The sequence below is a fragment of the Electrona antarctica genome (genome assembly GCF_951216825.1).
Source record: "Electrona antarctica genome assembly, chromosome: 7".
NCBI lineage: Eukaryota > Metazoa > Chordata > Actinopteri > Myctophiformes > Myctophidae > Electrona > Electrona antarctica.
Genome location: NC_136812.1, coordinates 48,132,331 through 48,153,682, shown reverse-complemented (window position 1 = coordinate 48,153,682; position 21,352 = coordinate 48,132,331). Strand labels below are relative to the sequence as shown.

Here is a 21,352-nt window from a genome sequence, read left to right as displayed (position 1 = left end):
AATTCCGGGGCGAGCCGTCTTCACTTTTCGAAATTCCGGGGCGAGCCGTCTTCACTTTTCGTGGACGCGAGTTGGCAAAGGGGCGAGATGACCTGTTACCCTAACCTGACTCCGCCAGATGGGGCAGCAGAGAGTATACTGGGTTTCCAGTGTACTCTCTGCTGCCCCATCTGGCGGAGTCAGGTTACTGCTACCCTGCCATCAGACTATAATGCAAATGCATAAGAACTGCCTCCCCAAAGTTTGCGTGTGGTCCTGGTAGTGTGTTTATGTCCACTTATGTGTTTACTGTTTTTTTTGTTTGTTCAGCTTGATTTATGTGTCACTCTATGCTGCTGTAGCGCTTCAATCTCCCTTCGGGGATTAATAAAGTATCTCATCTCATCTCATGGATGGATGGACATTTGAAAACTTGGGAAATGGGACAAGGACATTCTGCATTAGTAGACTGGCTGGCTGCTCCGACTTTCTAAAGTATGTAGAAATGCTATTTGTAAGTAGGCTACAAATAGCAAATTTTATTCAAGTAGGCCTACATTTTTAATTTTGGGCTTTTACTTGCACCAGAGTGTTTGTACATTGCTAATTACTTTTAGTAAAACATGTGAGTACTTTCCACACCACTTTGTTTCCAAACCCGCAGCAGTTTAACACTACCACTAGATGGCAGTGACGAGCGCAGTATCACCAATGAATGACGTAATGATTCTCAAAGTTAAAAGCCCTAGAAGTGTCTCTGCTTCTCGCCGGGCGCAGTGGCGTGCGCCTGTAATCCAAGCTACCGGGAGGCTGAGGCTGGCGGATCGTTTGAGCTCAGGAGTTCTGAGCTGCAGTGGACTAGTCTAGTTATAAGAATGTATATGCTACCATTCAATAAAAGTCACTGTATATTATTATAAACACTAGCTCAATTGAAGTCAAAATACTAGTTTGCTGCTGCAAACTTGTTTTAGCTGCCTTTAAGTATTGCTCACAAAAACCTCTGTACTCGTTTAGGATGGTGTGGCCTACCCAGAAATGTAAAACAGAATGCCTTCCTGCACTCATTCATAGATGTTAGCATGTACACAAGGGGTGCGTATGTGCTCTGATGTAATATTGATTGTGGCCAGAGGGTGGAATCAAATGATAAGATACAGTATAACACATGGGCTGTAATGAGTAGATGTCTCTGTCGGAGAATGAGAGTCAAGGAAAAGGACCGTATGCTACAGTAGGTTTTCCTTCAAGGAGCAGATAAGTCAAGGTCAATACAGTAGGTATACTCTTTCAAAGAGAAGATAAATCAAGGGCAATAATATGGTTGTTATAATCAAATTAAAATATATTTTCATAGTCTCTGTACTGTGTAAGAGATTTTCTTTAGTTAAAATAAGTGTTAAAAAACTCCATATTGTTGATAGCCTACTCATGGCTGTATAGTGTTTGCTGCAGTAATAGGACTACAGGAGTCTCCATGTCTCCAGCATTTTATTAAACAGAAAATGCATTTTCAGGAACCGAAATGATCGGAATCGGATCGGGAGAAAAAAAGTATCAATATTATATCCTTATACCCTGATATTAGACCGGATATTGGCTGTGATTTTGGATTTTGTACTATTGCACTATTATGCACCACAAAGCTGGAATAAAATTCCAGGTTACATTAGGAAATCCCCAACCATAGCTGTTTTTAAGTCCAATTTAACTCCAACAGTAGTGGCAACAGACGAAGCAGTGATCGTCTCAACCATTACTCTATGGCTCTGGTCTCAGCCACCGCGGTGTATTTTTTGACATACCGTTTTTCTCCAAAGTTGAATGTTGCCACTACTGTTGGAGCAGCCATAAACTACACAGGTGTATCCTGATGTTCTGGGCATGTGAGGCTGAGGGCGTGTTCTCTCCTCCGCGTCATTAGCACCCATACCATAGGTGGAGTTGGCGAAAGGGCCTTTCTGTGTGGAGTTTGCATGTTCTCGCCGTGTCTTGTGTAGTGAAATTCACTGGTCAATTAATAGTATGAAATTAAAGGGTCAGAGGCATTGCTTAAAAGGTGGTGGTGGTTGTGCTCTAAAACATGATCGGACAGGGGAGATGTACAATAATTATTAGTACAGGCCTGTGGTACAGTCGTTCTGCCAAGAGCACAAGGAATCAGACCATGGTTATACTGTTCTGTTACAAGGACAAACTGTGAGGAAAACTTGAAGTAAAAACTTCTATAGACTGAGACTTAGGGAAACATTTTTCCTTTTATTTTATCATGCTCATAAAGTGCTCTGTGCTCAAAGTGCAATTAAAAAGCAAACGTTTCGGTCCTAAGACCTTCGTCAGTGCTATATGATTTTCACAGACAAAGAACTTGCTATTAAAGAGCTCAAAGAATACAGCTCAGGTGCTGAGAATTATTATTATTACTGATGGTGGGGCGTGGACATTACAGAATAGATAGTTCATACAGTTATATAGGAAACATGAGTACTGCATACACCACATTTTGACAGTCTTATACAAAACACTTTTTGAAAATAACTTCTCTATAGGTAGCACTGGAGTGAGAGATCTTCGTTCAAGCCACCCGGATTGACAGACTGTAAATAAAAAATAAATCACCCCCTCTTCTAGATTTCTTAACTTGTTCAATAACTGTGAACGACAGATCTGCTATGTAGTGACCGGCTTCCATGAAATGTCTTGCGACAGGAGATTTGATATCATTGCATCTAATGGCACTCATGTGTTCTATGATGCGTGTGCGTACTGCCCTGGATGATTTGCCTACATACTGTAGATTGCATTTGCATGAAATCATGTAGACTACATTAGAAGAACTACAATTTACAAATTGTCTGATAGTGTATTGTTTGTTATAGTAACTGCACTTGTAAATGTGTTCATTTTCTTGGAGTTTTTACAGGCCACACAATGTAGACAAGGGTAGAAGCCGGTGACTCCATCCATAATGAGAGAAAAGAGGAGGGTCAGTGAACACTTTGGCACCTTCAGGATCAGCTGACAAAACATGCCAGTGTTTCTCTATGATGCTACGTATATCATTGCTCAAAGGATTATAGGTAGTGATGCAGGCACATGAATGTTTATTTTTAGTCTGTGCAACCTGGTTTGGATTATTCAATTTAGTTAAAGCAGAGTCAAGCCATTTTTTGGGGTACCCTCTTTCAACAAAGTTTCTGTACACGATGTCTCTCTCTTTTTCAAAATCTGAAATATGGCAAACCTTTCTTCAAAGCAGGGGGGTGTGCACTGGTGGCATGTAAAATACTATTCTTGTCTGTAGGTTTGGTGTACAGAGTGGTGGACAAACTGTACCATAAACAATGCTTATTGTCTCAACGCAGTGTTATATTATTAGTATCGCAACGCGAGGCTAATCAACAATAGTTATCAGGCCTATAGACATCTTGGCTCTTACGTCATAATGTACCGAAAATAATGTTACATATAATAAATGCTAATAACATAAATGGACATATGCCAGCCTGCAGCATGAAGAATTCCAACCTGAACATTTTAACCTTTTATATTATGCATTTTTATGTAATAAACGAAAACACTGAGGGTATGTACTTTGGTACGTGCCAAGTTGTTGACAATAGTGTATAATCATGTACACAGTGTTTTTAGTTCCTCAAGTGTCCCTCCAATGGTGGTGAGTTGAGTGACGAGCTCCAACGAGATGACACTGCAGACAATATGTATCACACGACAAGTTTATTTCCAGTACATTATGTTGTTTATCTTCTGTTATTCATCCTTGTGCCCCGGCTATGATAAGTATATATGACATAAGAGTCAAGATGTCTCCCATTGAAAAAAGTTTGGACACCCCTGCCTTAGTGCCTCTGAGAGCAAGATATAGCCCTCTTAGGCCTGATAGCTATTGTTTATGGTACAGCTTGTCCTTGTAACATTGCTTGTCCTCGTGCAGGAACTACTGTACCACAGGCCTGTCCAAACTCAATGTGTCTCCCTTGTCCACTCGTATTGTATTGAAGCTTGTGGTTCTCAGCCCATATGTTGGGGTCCCCCAGGACGGTCTCCACATTATTTTGGGTGGTCTCCAGATGACAGTGAAGTGAAAATGTAAGGAATTTGAAGACCTTTTTAATACCTTCAAGGTTCAATGTTGTACTTTATTGTTACATCTTGTGACTTGTACATAAGAGTAAAACGTATGATTTATTTTGGGGGGTCATGGCCTGAAAAGGTTGAGAACCACTGTATTAAAGGTTCAATGACATTAATTTTAATTTCAATTTATTTTTCGTTTGTAGGAATAGCAGGAAATGATGGATTGATATTTGATAGTGCTACTTCTTTCTGTGGGTGTGCAGGACGACACGTCCCATTTATTGCCTGATCCAGAAGCAAGGAACGTTGACGGGAAGCCGACCAGGGAGTCGTGGCGGAGGGGACGAAAGATCCTCCTTGGGAGCAGTCAGTGGCGTATCCAGGAATTACGTTTTGGGCAGGCAAGATCATGTGTTAATTGTCGTCTCCCCGTGCACAATCGTAGCACTAAAGGTTTTCAAAGAGATATACCTGCCAGACAGTAGGATACAAAGGCTGAAAGGCATGCATTTACATTCCAATGGGTGATTGATGGTCGCGCTCTACCGCAACGGCCAATCAGCTGTCCATTAATAGTTCTCAGGTCTTGTTTTTGTCCTTTTTTTTTCTCATTGTATGGATTTTGGCCAGGCCAGAAATGGATTTGGACAGGCGGACGCCTGCCCTCGCCTTATTGTAGATACGCCTCTGGGAGCAGTCCTGATGCCCAGCATAACCCACGGAAGCCTGTCGATCCAGGCATTGTTCCGTGAGGCTGGCCCGCAGAGCAGCTTTCATAGCGCGAGGAAAACATTCAAACATGCCGTTTCCCTGTGGGTGGTATGCGGTGGTGCGGTGGAGCTTCGTGCCCAGGCCCTCAGCAACGGCGGTCCACAGCTCAGACGTGAACTGGGAACCACGGTCACTGGACAGGTCAGACGAGAAACCCAGTCTCGATGAAAGCCTGGGCAACATCAGCAGTCGTCGTCGAAGACAGTGGGACGGCCTCCGGCCAGCGGGTTGTCCTGTCCACCATGGTGAGAAGGTGGGTGAAGCCATGGGAAGGAGGCAGAGGGCTCATCAGGTCCACGTTGACGTGGTCGAAACGCCGTTCTGGCACCAGGAATGGCGTCAGAGGGGGGGCTTTAGTGTGGCGGTGCACTTTGGAGCGTTGGCATGTCACGCAGGTGGTCACCCAGTCCCGTACATCCTTTTTGAGGCCATGCCAGACAAACTTGGTTGCTACCAGTTTTTGTGATGGCTTCCTGCCCAGGTGAGAGAGCCCATGGACAGCGTCAAAAACGCGCCGACGCCACCGACAGGGCACGTCAGGCCTGGGCTGACCCAGCGAGACGTCGCACAGGAGCATGGCATCGACGTCGGTGGATTGCTGTACCTTGCGCTCACTGCTGTCAGCTCAGCTGTCGGCTGAAGAAAGCGCGTGCCTGCCAGGCGCCGTCCACCCACTGCTCGTGCACGGCACCAACGGCATAGTCCAAAGCGTCAGTGGTGATGGAGCAACGGGTGCGCCAGCATGGTGACATAGAGCGTACTTGGCAGCCCTGAATGTGCTGTCCCTCTCCGGGGACCCGTCCACAGCGTGCTTGGGGGATTTGCGTCTAAGGGCCTCATACAGGGGTCGCATGAGGTGGGCTGCCCGGGGCAGGAAACGGTGATAAAATGTTACCATGTGATACCAACTGATAGTAGTTTACATTTGTAACCAAGCTGTATAATAGCACGCTGGTACTTTTAAGTACCTAGGTAAGTAATGCTAACCTGACTTATCTGGCGGAGTCAGGTTAAAGGAATGCCTCTTCTAGACTGTTGTCAAATATACATGCCACTTCCAAAATGGTCACTTCTCTACTGTCCTCATCAAGAACAACAGCATCTGGTGTATTAGCTGTTACATCTGAAAAGGCAGGGTTACACGCATGCACGCACACACGCACGCACGCACGCACGCACGCACGCACGCACACACACACACACACACACACACACACACACACACACACACACACACACACACACACACACACACACACACACACACACAAAACTCTCTCGTGTGAGAGTCAAGATGGCACAGCTAGAGCACGAGTGTCACTGTAAAATGGGCGGAGCAAGTCTAGCTGAACGTACGATAATAACAATAGAACATACATGTAGTAACTATCGACTGGGAAGATTTTATATGTATGGGCAAATTATACTTTGGGGCAGCCGCCGCAAAGGCCCGATGACCCCTAGTTCTTTGTTTTGGTCGCTGATCTCAAGGCTCTGGCTGGGAAAGGGTGCCAACCCATTTCAAAAGCATGTTGAAATCTTAAAGTCAATTGGGAAGCAGACAGGGAGCCAATGGAGCGAGGCTGCAGTGATATGGTCTCGCTTCTTTTTTTCCTGTGAGGAGACGGGTGGCGGTGTTCTGGATCGGCTGTGAGGAGACGGGTGGTGGTGTTCTGGATCGGCTGTGAGGAGACGGGTGGTGGTGTTCTGGATCGGCTGTGAGGAGACGGGTGGCGGTGTTCTGGATCGGCTGTGAGGAGACGGGTGGTGGTGTTCTGGATCGGCTGCAAGCGCCAGTGGTGGAAAAACTACTCTACCCCAAACCCTAACCCTAACCTCAAGCACGACGCAACGCATGTCGGACCAAACGCACTGCCGTGGAAGTGAGCAGCAGTCGAGTGTCATAATCCCGCCAGCTTCCCCGGCAGATGCCGCCCCTCCCCCCGGCAGCGTCGCGGCTGTTACCGGCAGTTGCGGCGTCTGGAGCGGCGTCTGCCGAACGGAACGGACCGACAGTGCCGCGGAACGAAGCTGTCACAATCCACCCACCTTCTCCGGCAGGTTCCGCCCCTCCCCCCGACAGCGCAGAGTCTCATTGCTGCTGCCGGAGAATGTACTCGCTGCTTATGCTCCATTGCAGGCATGCCGCCAAACGGATTTTGCAATACAGCTTACGGGTGCTTTTAAACTCCGCTATGCGCTTTCCCAAATGTGTATGGTCACATACACGCAATTTTGGGGAAAGCGTGCCAACACGCCCATGCAAATAATGGTGTCGTGTCAGCATAATGGATATAATAGCGGGTAACGCTGCACCAAGGTACCATTTAGGGATAACACAAGCTGCTATATCCGTAATTTGCGGGCATTGGCTGACTTGTGGGCAGCGTCGCAGTACAGGTAAAATATAGTCATAAGGGCTATTTTTTACGATAGGTAAGAGATGTACACTAGTTGGCCCTTGGGTGTTTTCATGTTTTCTAATCTGGCCCCCATTGAAAACAGTTTGGACACCCCTGCCTTAGTGCCTCTGAGAACAAGATATAGCCCTCTTAGGCCTGATAGCTATTGTATATGGTACAGCTTGTCCTTGTAACATTCCTTGTGCTCATGGCAGAACGACTATACCACACACAGGCTTGTCAAAGCATGTGGTTCTCAACCTGCAAGTTGAACCAAATTGACCCTTATGGGTCCATTTGAACACTTGCAAATAAAACATCTGAGAACCACTAGTACTACTTGGCCTCCTAATGTGCAATAGTGTCATGGTAAAGAGTACGTGTCATATTCTGACATTCAAAACAATAACATTATAAAGGTGTGTGTGCCTGGGCGGCTAGTATAGCGGTCCGGGCACTATAAGCTGCTAAGCCTGACAGCCTGACAGCGTGTCGCGGGTTCGACCCCGCGTGCCGCGTATCACCCCCCAACTCTCTCCCCCATTTCCTGTCACCATACTGTACACTATCCAATAAAGGCAGAAAAAGCCCAAAAATATATCTTAAAAAATAAAAAATAAAGTGTGTAAAAATAAAAAATAAAAATGCCACAGACAAGACCAAGTCTTTGCCACACGTTTGTGTACGGCAGTGATGGACAAAGTACGGTAATCGCATTGTTTACTCAAGTAAATGTAGCTACTGCAATGTAGATACAAGTAGAAGTACTAAATTCAAAATGTACTTGAGTAAAAGTACAAATGTACTGTACGGTATTTGGAACCATATAATTCAACATATCTCCTTTTTTTCTTTTAAAAAAAATGTTTTTGGTTTTTCTGCCTTTATTGATATAGTAGCAAGTGAAGATAGACAGGAAAGAGAGAGAGAGAGAGAGAAGGGGAGAGACACGCAACAAAGGTTGTCATGACTCGAACACGCAACGCGATAGGCCCTATCTCTTATTCTTGGACAAATGTGCACCATGTGAAGCCTATAGGTCTGGCCTGTCTGGCCTACTTATACAAGCCAAGTGTATCCCAAGGCCTGTTCTTAACTGTATTCAAAAGATAGGTGAAGTGCCACAAAGATTACAATTATTTTGTTATATGGTTCCTGCAGGACTGTCCTGACTTGTTCCTGGTGTAATCTGTAAAAGGGGTTTTGTTGATGGGCCAGGAGCAAATTGTTGATCAAATTGCCTTCAGAGAGGCCTCTCTTCTTCACCTCTATGCCTGTAAACTACCACTACTTTATGAGAATTCAGTCAGTTGGTCCGGTCATTATACGTGTGGATGGTCATTTTGGGGCCCACTGCCACTTGCTGGCAGCGGAAGCCTTGTACTCTGTCTGCTAATAAATGACCATCTGAGCCTGAGGAAACATCAAGCAGCTGTCTGCTGTCTCAACTTTCTCTCTCAGTTTTTGTCAAGTCTCGGTACAAGGACTCGGGGGTGTCCAATATTTACCACAGTATCAAAAGTAAAAGTACTCATTATTCAGAATGTCCTGTTTTACAAGTTTTCAAATGTGAAAAAATGTCAAAGTGGTTTGAAAATAGCAGATCTACAAGTTCACAATGTGTCGCATCGCAACGCATTGTGAGTTTATAGATCTGCTATTTCCAAATGGGCGAAATGTATATAGGACTGAAGTGAAGTAACTAGTAACTAAAGTTGTCAAATAATTATAGTGGTGTGAAAGTATACAATATTTAATTGCCTCTTACTCAAGTAAAGTACTTAAGTGGTACTTAAGTAAATGTACTTAGTTACTGTCCGCCACTGGTGTACGGAGGTATCGATGACCCCACCTGCCCGAGGTCTAGGTTTATACTTGCTATTCTATTGATTGAAGCACATCTCATCGACATTGGAGAACATCACGTTTTCTATATCAAACCTTTTATTTACTTTTGTATCTGTTATGACTCACATACCCGTGACCATAGCATCATGGCAAGGTCACATTGTTGTTTTGTTGAGCGTTTATAAGTCCAACTCCTTATTCTCTTGCCAGGATCTGATTTAGATTCATCTCAGAAGCAACAAGCCAACAGGACAACATTTTTGAAACGGTGAGCCCATTTTCTGTTGTGTAGGGTTAGTTCTGACTCATTTAGTACATTTATTCAACTACTGTACTGTACTAGAGTTAAATGTTGAGATATTTTTACTTAAATCGAGTATTTCACTACATCTCTGAGGAAAATATTGTACTTTTACTCTACTTTACAATACAACTATTTGAAAACTTTAATTACTATAGTTACTTTGTAGATTTAGATTTTATTATTTTAACCACTAAAGCTCAATGTATTTTGGCTATTTTCAAAAGATTTTGAAAACTTGAAATGGGACATTCTGCCTAATGAGTACTTTAAGTACATTTTAATGCCAATACCTTTGTACTTTTACTCAAGTAGTTTTAATACCAGACTTTACACATGTGAGTACTTTTTCCAACACTGAAACTAGTTGATTGTAGTTTGGCATAGAGAACACTATACTACTACTACTACAATCAAACGACATGACGGAATCAAAACAGTTTTCTGTAGATTTTCAAACATAAACGTAATTGTTTTTTGTAGTATTGTTGTTATGAAATACAATGTTCTTATTATTATTTTATTTGACTATTATTACTGTTACTAGATGAAGCTGTGTTTCCTGATCTCCATCTCCATACTGGCTGTCCTGTCTCTGAGCCACTGTGCAGGTATGTACAGAGGCATTCACAGTGGTGGAAAGTTACTAAGTACTTTTACTTAAGTACTGTATACTTAAGTACAATTTTGAGGTATTTGTACTTTACTTGAGTATTTCCAATTTCCAATACTTTTACTTCTACTCCACTACATCTCAGAGCCAAAATTTGTACTTTTACTCCACTACAATCATTTGAAAACTTGAGTTACTTTGGCGATTTTAATTTTGATTAGAAAACATACATTAACCACTTCAACCCTATACATTTCGGCCATTTGAAAATAGCCGATCTACAAGCTCACAGTGCGCCGCAAACTCGCAACGCGAAGCATTGTGAGCTTGTAGATCTGCTATTTTCAATAGATTTTGTACACATTTTGAACTTGTGAAATGGCACATTCTGCACAATGAGTACTTTTACTTTTAGTAGTCCTAGTTTAAATACAATTTGATGCAGATACTTTTGTACTTTTACTCAAGTACAATTCCTTACTCTTATTTGTAACGAAGTAGTTCTAAATTGCAGTATTGGTACTTTTACTTAAGTAAAACAATTGAGTACTTTTTTCCACCACTGGGCATTCAGTAGGCTTGATTTGCTTTGGTTAAAATAAGTGTTAAAAAGCTCTATATTGTGATAGTCATTTCTATAGCGTGTTTGTTCAGTACCATGCTCTCCAGCTCTATATTGTGATAGTCATTTCTATAGCGTGTTTGTTCAGTACCGTGCTCTCCAGCTCTATATTGTGATAGTCATTTCTATAGCGTGTTTGTTCAGTACCATGCTCTCCAGCTCTATATTGTGATAGTCATTTCTATAGCGTGTTTGTTCAGTACCATTCTCTCCAGCTCTATATTGTGATAGTCATTTCTATAGCGTGTTTGTTCAGTACCATGCTCTCCAGCTCTATATTGTGATAGTCATTTCTATAGCGTGTTTGTTCAGTACCGTGCTCTCCAGCTCTATATTGTGATAGTCATTTCTATAGCGTGTTTGTTCAGTACCATGCTCTCCAGCTTTTAAGATGAAAAGTCTGGATACAATTTTATCCAATCAGGATAGAGAACACAGTCAGGATACAGATTAAACAAATGGAATTGTAAGTGATGACACAAAGAAATAAGCGGAGAAAATTCAAACTGCACACTATAAAAAAAATCACACCCGTGTGAACTGAGTGGTGCAAGGTCTTATATAGTCTGATCAGCTATGTCAGTGACGTCACACACTAACCATAGCAACCATGCTCACCTGTGCACGGACACGTACACAGGTACACAAACATACAGACAAAGCTGGTTGTTGGAGTGGTTTGCACCACTCAAAACAACGTGCCCAGGCTGATTAGTGGCTACTCTCTCCTGATTGTGTCACCTACCTGAAAATGTATTTAAGAATTTATTAACAGATTGGAGAAAACACATAAACACACCAAAACAGGTCAAGTCAACAACAAGTCAAGGGATTCGCATGTCTTAATGACTGTTGGTAGGGCGTTCCACATTTTGGTGGCATATAGGAGAGAAATTAATTTAGTCCCTTGTTTGTGCCGAATCTGGGTTGCACATGGTTTATTGAGATTCCCTCTGGTGTTGTGGGTGTGGACTTCGTTGACATTAATGAAGTATTTAGACAGGTACATGGGTATCTTAGTGAAGTATTTAGACAGGTACATGGGTATCTTGGTGGTGTATCGAATCTTGTGGATCAGACCCATTGCAAGATGCTGTACTCTGTCGTCAACCCTAAGCCATTCTGTCAAAATGGGCAGGGGTGAGGTGGGTTCGGGGAGTGAGGCCAAGTAGTAACCTGACCAGTTTGTTTTGGGAAGTCTGGAGCCTTGTTTTAAGGGCCTTTGAGGTTAACCTTTATTATTTTACTTTCAAAGGTGCTTCGATCGTGAATACTATCCATTACCTGAACCATCAAATAGAGGTAACGTGAACCCATTGTGAAAGATAACTATATAGACTATAGAGCAGTCTTAACCCGACGAAATAGAAAGAAGAAAAAAGGGGCAGGGTACAACACTTTTTTTGTTGTTTTTCTTCTTTCTAATTATTTGTTCGGATCAAAAGATTGTGTTTATTGTCATGAGTTGTCACCATCCCAGTTGGCTTTGTCCGAGGCCTTAAAAGGTCTTAAAGTGATAGTTCACAATTTTTAAACTTAACACAACACAACACAACTAACTGACTTCAGTACCACACAGTGAACTGACACAGCAACACAACACAAGGTCAAATAGACACACACAAGACTAAGTACACACATGAACTAGTACTGACAACAAGTAGTGCATATAGTATACACAAAATGACTAACAACTCCTACTACATGAAATAGACACATAAATGAGTAGTACTTCAAATATAGGGTACACAATTATTTTGTTCTGGTCTCTGTTGATCCTTTATAACTCTCCAACTCTTCTTTTCTTTTGTCAGGAACTGAGAGAGGTGAGTCAATCTGTTCTGCTTCTGTTCAGTTTAACACATGACAACTAGTAGGCCTATACTTAAAATACTGTATGTGTGTGTGTGTGTGTGTGTGTGTGTGTGTGTGTGTGTGTGTGTGTGTGTGTGTGTGTGTGTGTGTGTGTGTGTGTGTGTGTGTGTACACAGTATATGTGCAAATTAAGTACTGTATGTATGTATAAATTAAGTATTTATACTTGTGCAAGTGAAGTATGTATGTGCAACTTCAAGTGAAGTATGTATGTGTAAATGAAATATATATGTATGTGCAAGTGAAGTACCTAAATGTCTGGTCTCTGTTGAGCATTTATAACTCTCCAACTCTTCTTTTATTTTGTCAGGATCTGAAAGCGGTGAGTCAATCTGTTCTGCTTCTGTTCAGTTTAACACATGACAACTAGTAGGCCTATACTTCGAATACTGTATACTACACATAAACACGTAAACATTGTTGTGGGTCTCTGTTGAGCCTTTATAACACCAACTCTTCATTATTTTGTCAGGTTACCACAACAATTTGGCAGGTGAGTCAATATGTTCTGCTGTCCAGTTTAACGAATGTCTAACTACTAGTAGGGTACTTCAAATATACACATGTAACACATGAACTCCAGCACAACACCAGCACAAATGTAAGGCAACATTTGTGCTGGTCTTTGTTGATCCTTTATCACTCCAACTCTTCATGCTGTTGTCAGGAGTTCCAGTCACTTAATCTTCGTCTTGATGCTGCTAATACTGACATACTGATCATTAAGGAGGTGAGTCAATATGTTCTGCTGTTCATGTGCAGTAGTACATATACACAGAATGACTAACAACTACTACATGAAATACACACCTAAATGACTAGTACTTCAAATATAGGGTACACAATTATTTTGTTCTGGTCTCTGTTGAGCATTTATAACTCTCCAACTCTTCTTTTATTTTGTCAGGATCTGAAAGCGGTGAGTCAATCTGTTCTGCTTCTGTTCAGTTTAACACATGACAACTAGTAGGCCTATACTTCAAATACTGTATACACATAAACACGTAAACATTGTTGTGGGTATCTGCAGAGCCTTCATAACACCAACTCTTCATTATTTTTAGGGATGTGCCGATGAGATATTTTGGGCGATATTGATATCCGATATAATTAATTGCTGTTATGGCCGTTAACCGATATTACTGATGTCAATATGATCTCATTTTGTATTGAAAAATTCTAATAATTTTGTCCATTCTAAAAATACATGTAACAAGGTGTCTGCACTGCAGGCTTAGGCAAGTCAGGTTTACCTTGAATACTTCTTTATATTTAAGTGAGCTTGTAGATCTGTTCAAGCTGTTACTTTGGGCTTGTTTATCTGTAAAGACAGACTGATTAATGAATCGGTCTGATTGATTAATCGAACCGATGCCGATTAATCTAAAAACAACTCAAATCGGCCGATAGGGATGTGTTTGCTGATTTGCATCACTAATTATTTTGTCAGGCTACCACAGCAATTTGGGAGAAGTCAATATGTTCTGCTGTCCAGTTTAACAAATGGCTAACTACTAGTAGGGTACTTCAAATATACACATGTAACACATGATCCTTTATCACTCCAACTCTTCATTCTGTTGTCAGGAGATCCAGGAACTTAAAGACAGTCAGAAGGTGAGTCAATATGTTCTGCTGTTCAGTTTAACAAATGATTAACAAGTAGTTACTAGTACTTCACATACTGTGTACACAATTCATTTTTTTGCTGGTCTCTGTTGATCCTTTAATTATAACTCTCTCCTTTTTTTCTTTTGTCAGGTTCTGAGAGAGGTGAGTCAATCTGTTCTGCTTCTGTTCAGTTTAACAAATGAGTAGGCATATACTTCAAATACTGTATACATATAAACACATACATGCATACTTCAAGTGTGTGTGTTGAGTACCGTATGAGTATGCATGTACTGTAACAGGAGGGCACAATGCTTGAACAGGAAGCTCGATTTCAAATTAAAAACTAGACTCTATTTCAAGTTAAAAATGCCACAGGTCTACTTCTGAACTGAACTGAGGTGTTTGTGTTTGTTTTGAGTTATTTTCATTGATTGCTATTTGTACCTGTGCAATAGCTTGATGAGTTGGCATGCTTGGCTCTCAAACCAACCCAATGTGTTCAAATCATAGGTTAAAATCCCATGGGGGATTCTTTTCCCCTTTTTTTGGTATGGGCTTTTAGGAAGGGCTTTTGAGGGTTTGTGTAAACACAAACATTGTCCTAACACAAACATTGAATGCCATTGACAACGAATGGCCAGATTGTGATTGGCCGGATTGAAATGATGAATGATGATGTATGATGATAAGAGCGCCCCTCACTTCACACGGGTGTGATTGTAGATAATAAACTATAATTATAATGATATAATTCAATAATACTACAGAGAATGATATACCCTATTTGGCCTGCATTTAATAATATGTTTGTTTGTTTTTTCCAATGGAAATATCCCCCAAAAAATTGGGCCGGTCGTACTGTAATCGGGTACTAGACTGTTTATGTTTTTTTCCCACAAATGAGTCTTGAAAAATGTGTGTCGTCTTATAATCAGAGTCATCTTATATTCGGCCCAATACGGGTAATTGAGCGTGAGAGGACTTGCTAGCCTGTACAATGGCTTGATGAGTAGCCATGCTTTGTGATTAAAGTCTCACTAAGAACAGTAGGGTTTTCTTTTTTTTCTTTTTTTTTTTTGATTTGGCCGTTTTTTTTCGGTTAAGGTTATAGGCATAATTTTACTGAGGTTAGGGTTAAAGGAGAATTCCATGCTAGAAGGCTTTCTTACCTTTCTTTGTAGTCGTTATGTCCCCACCAAAGAGGTCCAGTAGGTGTTTTTTTGTGCAAAAAATAATGATTGGCTATTTCCCCTACCATAATCCCTCAATGAATTGGATTGAATTGAATGGGGCTATGGGGTGTTGTGCTAATTCGCTTATTTCCATCAAAATAAGTAGTAAAGTGTGCCGCTTGGGATATTTACATTATGAAGAGAGGATATATACAAAAATAATTATAATTTTGAGTGATGGAAATAAGCGAATTAGCACAACACCCCATAGCCCCATTCAATTCCCATTCAATTCAATGCAATTCATTTAGGGCTTATGGTAGGGGAAATAGCCAATAAGGAGCTTTTGCACAAAATAACACCTCTTTGGTGGGGATGTAACAACTACAAAGAAAGGTAAGAAAGCCGTTTAGTATGGAATTCTCCTTTAAGGTTAGTTTTAGATGTACATTTAGTGAGATTATAGGGGTTTAGGCATAATTTTGACTGAGATTGTTTGTGTGTTTGTGTGTGAGATTGTGTGTGTGTGTCTGTGTGTGTGTGTGTGTGTGTGTGTGTGTGTGTGTGTGTGTGTGTGTGTGTGTGTGTGTGTGCGTGCGTGCGTGCGTGCGTGCGTGCGTGCGTGCGTGCGTGCGTGCGTGCGTGCGTGCGTGCGTGCGTGCGTGCGTGCGTGCGTGCGAAGTGAAATATATACAGTATATGTGCGAATTAAGTATGTATGTATGTATGTCTGGTCTCTGTTGATCCTTTATAACTCTCCAACTCTTCTTTTCTTTTGTCAGGAACTGAGACAGGTGAGTCAATCTGTTCTGCTTCTGTTCAGTTTAACAAATGACAACTAGTAGGCCTATACTTCAAATACTGTATATACACATAAACACATACATGCATACTTCAAGTGTGTGTGTGTGTGTGTGTGTGTGTGTGCGTGCGTGCGTGCGTGCGTGCGTGCGTGTGGTTGCGTATAGTGTGTACGGTATGTTGAGTATGCATGTACTGTAACAGGAGGGCACAATGCTTGAACAGGAAGCTCTATTTCAAATTAAAAGCTAGACTCTATTTCAAGTTAAAAGCATATGGAAATGCCACAGGTCTACTTCTGAACTGAGGTGTTTGTGTTTGATTTGAGTTATTTTCATTGATTGCTATTTGTACCTGTGCAATAGCTTGATGAGTTGGCATGCTTGGCTCTCAAACCAACCCAATGTGTTCAAATCATAGGTTCAAATCCCATGGGGGATTTTTTTCCCCTTTATTATTATATTTTTGGTATGGGCTTTTAGGAGGGGCTTTTGAGGGTTTGTGTAAACACAAACATTGTCCTAACACAAAGATGCCATTAAATGCCATTGACAACGAATGGCCAGTTTTGAGTGTTTGCGTAACCGTAAACACAAACATTGAAGACGAAGGTGAGGACGCAGATTGTGATCGGCCTGATTGAAATGATGTATGAGGATGTACGATGATAAGAGCGCCCCTCACTTCACACGGGTGTGATTTGTAGATAATAAACTATAATTATAACGATATAATTAAATAATACTACAGAGAAGGATATACCCTATTGGCCTGTATATTATCACTCCAACTCTTCATTCTGTTGTCAGGAGATCCAGGAACGTAAAGCCAGTCAGAAGGTGAGTCAATATGTTCTGCTGTTCAGTTTAACAAATGATTAACAAGTAGTTACTAGTACTTCACATACTGTGTACACAATTCATTTTTTTGCTGGTCTCTGTTGAGCCTTTATAACTCCAACTCTTCATTATTGTGTCAGGACATGTACGACGGCTTGTACGTGTGTGTGTGTGTGTGTGTGTGTGTGTGTGTGTGTGTGTGTGTGTGTGTGTGTGTGTGTATGTGTGTGTGTGTGTGTGTGTGTGTGTGTGTGTGTGTGTGTGTGTGTGTGTGTGTGTGTGTGTGTGTGTGTGTGTGTGTGCGCGCGCGCGCGTGTGAAGTTATACAGTATATGTGCGAATGAAGTATGTATGTACCTGTATGTATGTATGTATGTATGTATGTATGTATGTATGTATGTATGTATGTATGTATGTATGTATGTATGTATGTATGTATGTATGTATGTATGTATGTATTTGGTTAAAATGGGTAAGGTTTTAAAAAAAGGCAAAAGCATGCTCTGTTGCACTGGCCTAAAAGTGGGTCCTCTAAAACTGCTTCAACTTCTGAGAATGTGTTTGGTTCATTAGCCACCAGATGGCATACCTTATAAGTATGTATGTCTGTATGTCTGTATGTATGTATGTATTTAAAAGGGGGGCTTTTTTGTAAAATCCCAGCCTACAATACCTTCATATATTTAAAATCTGTATGTATGTATGTATGTATGTGTGTGTGTGTGTGTGTGTGTGTGTGTGTGTGTGTGTGTGTGTGTGTGTGTGTGTGTGTGTGTGTGTGCACGCACGCACGCACGCACGCTCGCACGTACGTACGTACGTATGTATGTATATATGTATGTATGTATGTGAATGCGGTGAGTCAATCTGTTCTGCTTCTGTTCAGTTTAACAAATGACAACTAGTAGGCCTATACTGTATACACGTAAACACGTAAACATTGTTGAGGGTCTCTGTTGAGCCTTTATAACACCAACTCTTCATTCTGTTGTCAGGATACCACAGCAATTTGGGAGGTGAGTCAATATGTTCTGCTGTCCAGTTTAACGAATGGCTAACTACTAGTAGGTAGGGTACTTCAAATATACACATGTAACACATGAACTCCAGCACAACACCAGCACAAATGTAAGGCAACATAATTGTGCTGGTCTTTGTTGATCCTTTATCACTCCAACTCTTCATTCTGTTTTCAGGAGATCCACTCACTTAATGCCAGTCTTGTTTCTGTGGAAGCTTTCTTGTCACCGAATTACATTACGGAGGTGAGTCAATATGTTCTGCTGTTCAGTTTAATGAATGACTAACAAGTAGTATACAGGCTACTTCAATATAATACACAATGACTATCAGACAAGTACAATGTTAGCTATCACACAAAATGAATGGTTGACATTCAGTACAATCTTAGCTATCAATGGTTGTCAAACCAGCAGAAGCACAACATATCAATGTAACAAGCACACAGAGCAGTCTAGTTCCCTTCTTACGACGGTGTGATGCACCAAAAATAGCAGATCTACTGCATCTGCAACAGGCTGTGAGTTTGTAGATCAGCTATTTTTAGTGCATGACACTATTGCACAACAAAGCATCATTAGGCCTCACTCAGACCTTTACTGCATTGCTGTATGATTGTTGGATGAATGTTGTGTAGTGTCATGGCCGCCCCAATGCATTTCCAATGGAAGTCACATGGTTTGTAGTCCACATTTTGGACTACAAGCTGTTGTATGGCTTTCGACTGTGTTTCGACTGCGCCCCTCCCCCTCATACAACACAAATGTTGTGTCAAACCATGTGACTCCCATTGGAAATGCATTGGGGCGGCCATGACACTACACAACATTCATCCAACAAGCATACTACTTGGCCTCACCCCCCGAACCCACCTCACCCCTGCCAACTTTGACAGACTGGAATGGCTTAGGGTCGACGACACTAGTACAGCATCTTGCAATGGGTCTGGTCCACAAGATTCGATACTCCACCAAGATACCCATGTACCTGTCTAGATACTTCCTTAATGTTAACGAAGTCCACACCCACAACACCAGAGGGAGTGCAACGAACCATGTACAACCCAGATTCGGCACAAACAAGGGACTAAATTATTTTCGCTCCTATGCCACCAAAATGTGGAACGCCCTACCAACAGTCATTAAGACATGCAAATCCCTTGACTCCTTCAAAACCGCTCTCAAAGGGCACCTAGGGATGGCTGCAATTCGAAACTGGCCCCCGTAAAATCTGAACCCCCCCCCCCCCCCCCCCCCTTTTCCCTCACTGTATGTTTCTTTTCCCTTTTTACCTCCATTATGATGAATTCCTGTTCTGTTCTTTGTCTATATAGAAGTGTCTATTTGTACGTCTCTAAATGTTTTGATGAATTGAACATGGTGGACCCTATTGTAAACAAGTGTAATGCTTAATTGGGTCGTCCACTCACAGTTAACAGCCTTTGTATTGAGTTTGTGCTTGAAATGTACTGTAATTCTGCAAACTGTTAATAAATATTTCAATCAATCAATCAATACAGCAATGCAGTAAAGGTCTGAGTGAGGCCCAAGTGCTCCTCCTGAGCTGCAGTCAGTGGTGTAATGTAACTAAATACATTTACTCTAGTACTGTAGGCTACGTAAATACACCTTTGAGGAACTTTTAATTTACAGTATTATTTACAATTTCCAGTAATTTTACTTCTACTCCATTACATCTCAGAGGTACTTTTACTCCACTGAAATTATTTGAAACCTTTAGTTACTAGATACTTAATTATTATACAAAACATAAACTAACCACTTCAGCTATGTATACATTTTGGCCATTTGAAATTATTTGTATACATTGCATACATTTGAAAACTTGTGAAATGGGACATTCTGCATAATGACTACTTTCTACATGTTTTTTTGATACACCATCACTAAACACGGGTATATTTTACACAATGTAAAATATTCCATAACAAATATTTCTCATCAAAATATATTGCAATACAGCAATATATGGCAACTTGAGCTACTCTTCTTTAATATTTCATCATGACTTATCACAAAAAAATGAAAAATAGTTATTAAAATAGTATTTTAAAAATATTCCTAAAAGAAGATAAATGAAGTTTGGAACTTCTCCTTTGGTCCACCCATTTCTAGGACATGTGAGAATGGTCCAGTGAAGAAAAAAATAAAATAAAAGTCCATTGTGAGTGTGTGGGATTTTTCTCTATCACACTATCACTAGACACGGGTGAAATTCACCCGAACACCTGCCTGTAGTTTTTCTAGGGATGTGGACAGGGAAACAAAGCTACCTTCTATGATGTTGTAACAATCGCCCTTTGTGCATTAGGGAAAATTATTAACTAAGGAAAAAAATAAGCGGGATCGTAGGGTTATAGTTTGTATATTTATATATAGATGCCACAAAAGGTAACTGACAAAATAAAACGGTTCACAATGAAATCTGTTACTTTTCTCATAGGAAAGAATACTATTTTACAAATAGTCGGTATCACATGTCACATTTCACTTCATAAAAATAATAACATGTATAGGAACAATAAAGCAGAATAACCTCATAATGTCATCATGAAGCTACTGAAAGACCCATCCACCTCAGACATCAGCAACATTATGATGTCACTGAGCATCATGAAGCTACTGAAAGACCCACCCACCTCAGACATCAGCAACATTATGATGTCACTGAGCATCATGAAGCTACTGAAAGACCCATCCACCTCAGACATCAGCAACATTATGATGTCACTGAGCATCATGAAGCTACTGAAAGACCCATCCACCTCAGCCATCAGCAACATTATGAAAATTACAAAAATATAAGTGTCCGGGTGAAAATCACCCGTGTTTGGTGTTCTAGGGTTAAGTACTTTTGATACCAATACATTTGTACTTTTACTCAAGTACATTTAGATTTTCTGAATTTTACTTGTATTTCGACATTGCAGTATTGATACTTTTACTTGATTGGCTGAGCACGGAATGCGATGTATGATGATGTATGATACTAATTAAGCTTCCACCTTTTCCAGCTTTTCCATCCACCACCAGCTGTCTAAAAACTCGGAAGAGACGCCGCCGGAAGACTACAGCGAAGACTACCTTTGGATGGAGTATGGACCTTAGAGTATATATGACACCCCGACAGACGACGTCACACTGATAAGAAACAGCATGCGCGCGCATACCGGCAGCAGAAGAACCCTTCCTCTCGTAAGATGCAATGGGAAAAAAATGCCCCATCAAACTTTCAGTTGCTGTTGGGAATTGATTACATGAAACAGTCACCCGTGTGCCCAGTCCCCATGTTTGTAAACAAATAATTGGTCTATAGATCTAAATGTTATGATTAAAATGTTCTGTCATGTCAGCTTAATAAATTGAAATAAGCTTCA

General features: G+C 41.1%; 1 protein-coding gene across 2 annotated transcripts; it reads left to right on the top strand.

Annotated features, from left to right (window-relative positions):
• The first annotated feature begins 12,579 nt into the window (after positions 1–12,579).
• LOC306927175 (uncharacterized protein) lies at positions 12,580–21,352 on the top strand. Of its 2 annotated transcripts, XM_079506861.1 has the most exons (10): positions 12,580–12,831; positions 12,982–13,002; positions 13,177–13,239; positions 13,417–13,428; positions 14,097–14,138; positions 16,078–16,089; positions 16,906–16,935; positions 17,931–17,951; positions 18,132–18,200; positions 20,990–21,352. In XM_079506861.1, exons 1-10 carry the CDS (start codon positions 12,691–12,693, stop codon positions 21,014–21,016), a joined length of 438 nt encoding a protein of 145 aa, XP_079362987.1. In that variant the 5' UTR covers positions 12,580–12,690; the 3' UTR covers positions 21,017–21,352. The 2 variants fall into 2 exon arrangements, with proteins under 2 accessions (XP_079362987.1, XP_079362986.1); XM_079506860.1 differs by lacking the exon at positions 13,417–13,428 and having other exon boundaries at positions 12,587–12,831; positions 13,177–13,251.

What these genes read in the sequence shown, in the direction of transcription:
- LOC306927175 (XM_079506861.1), top strand. Translation starts at nt 12,691, where the DNA reads ATGTATGTGCAACTTCAAGTGAAGTATGTATGTGTAAATGAAATATAT. An exon ending in TTACCACAACAATTTGGCAG is followed by an intron (nt 13,003 to 13,176) that starts GTGAGTCAATAT and finishes TGCTGTTGTCAG; the next exon opens with GAGTTCCAGTCACTTAATCT. An exon ending in CACCGAATTACATTACGGAG is followed by an intron (nt 18,201 to 20,989) that starts GTGAGTCAATAT and finishes CACCTTTTCCAG; the next exon opens with CTTTTCCATCCACCACCAGC.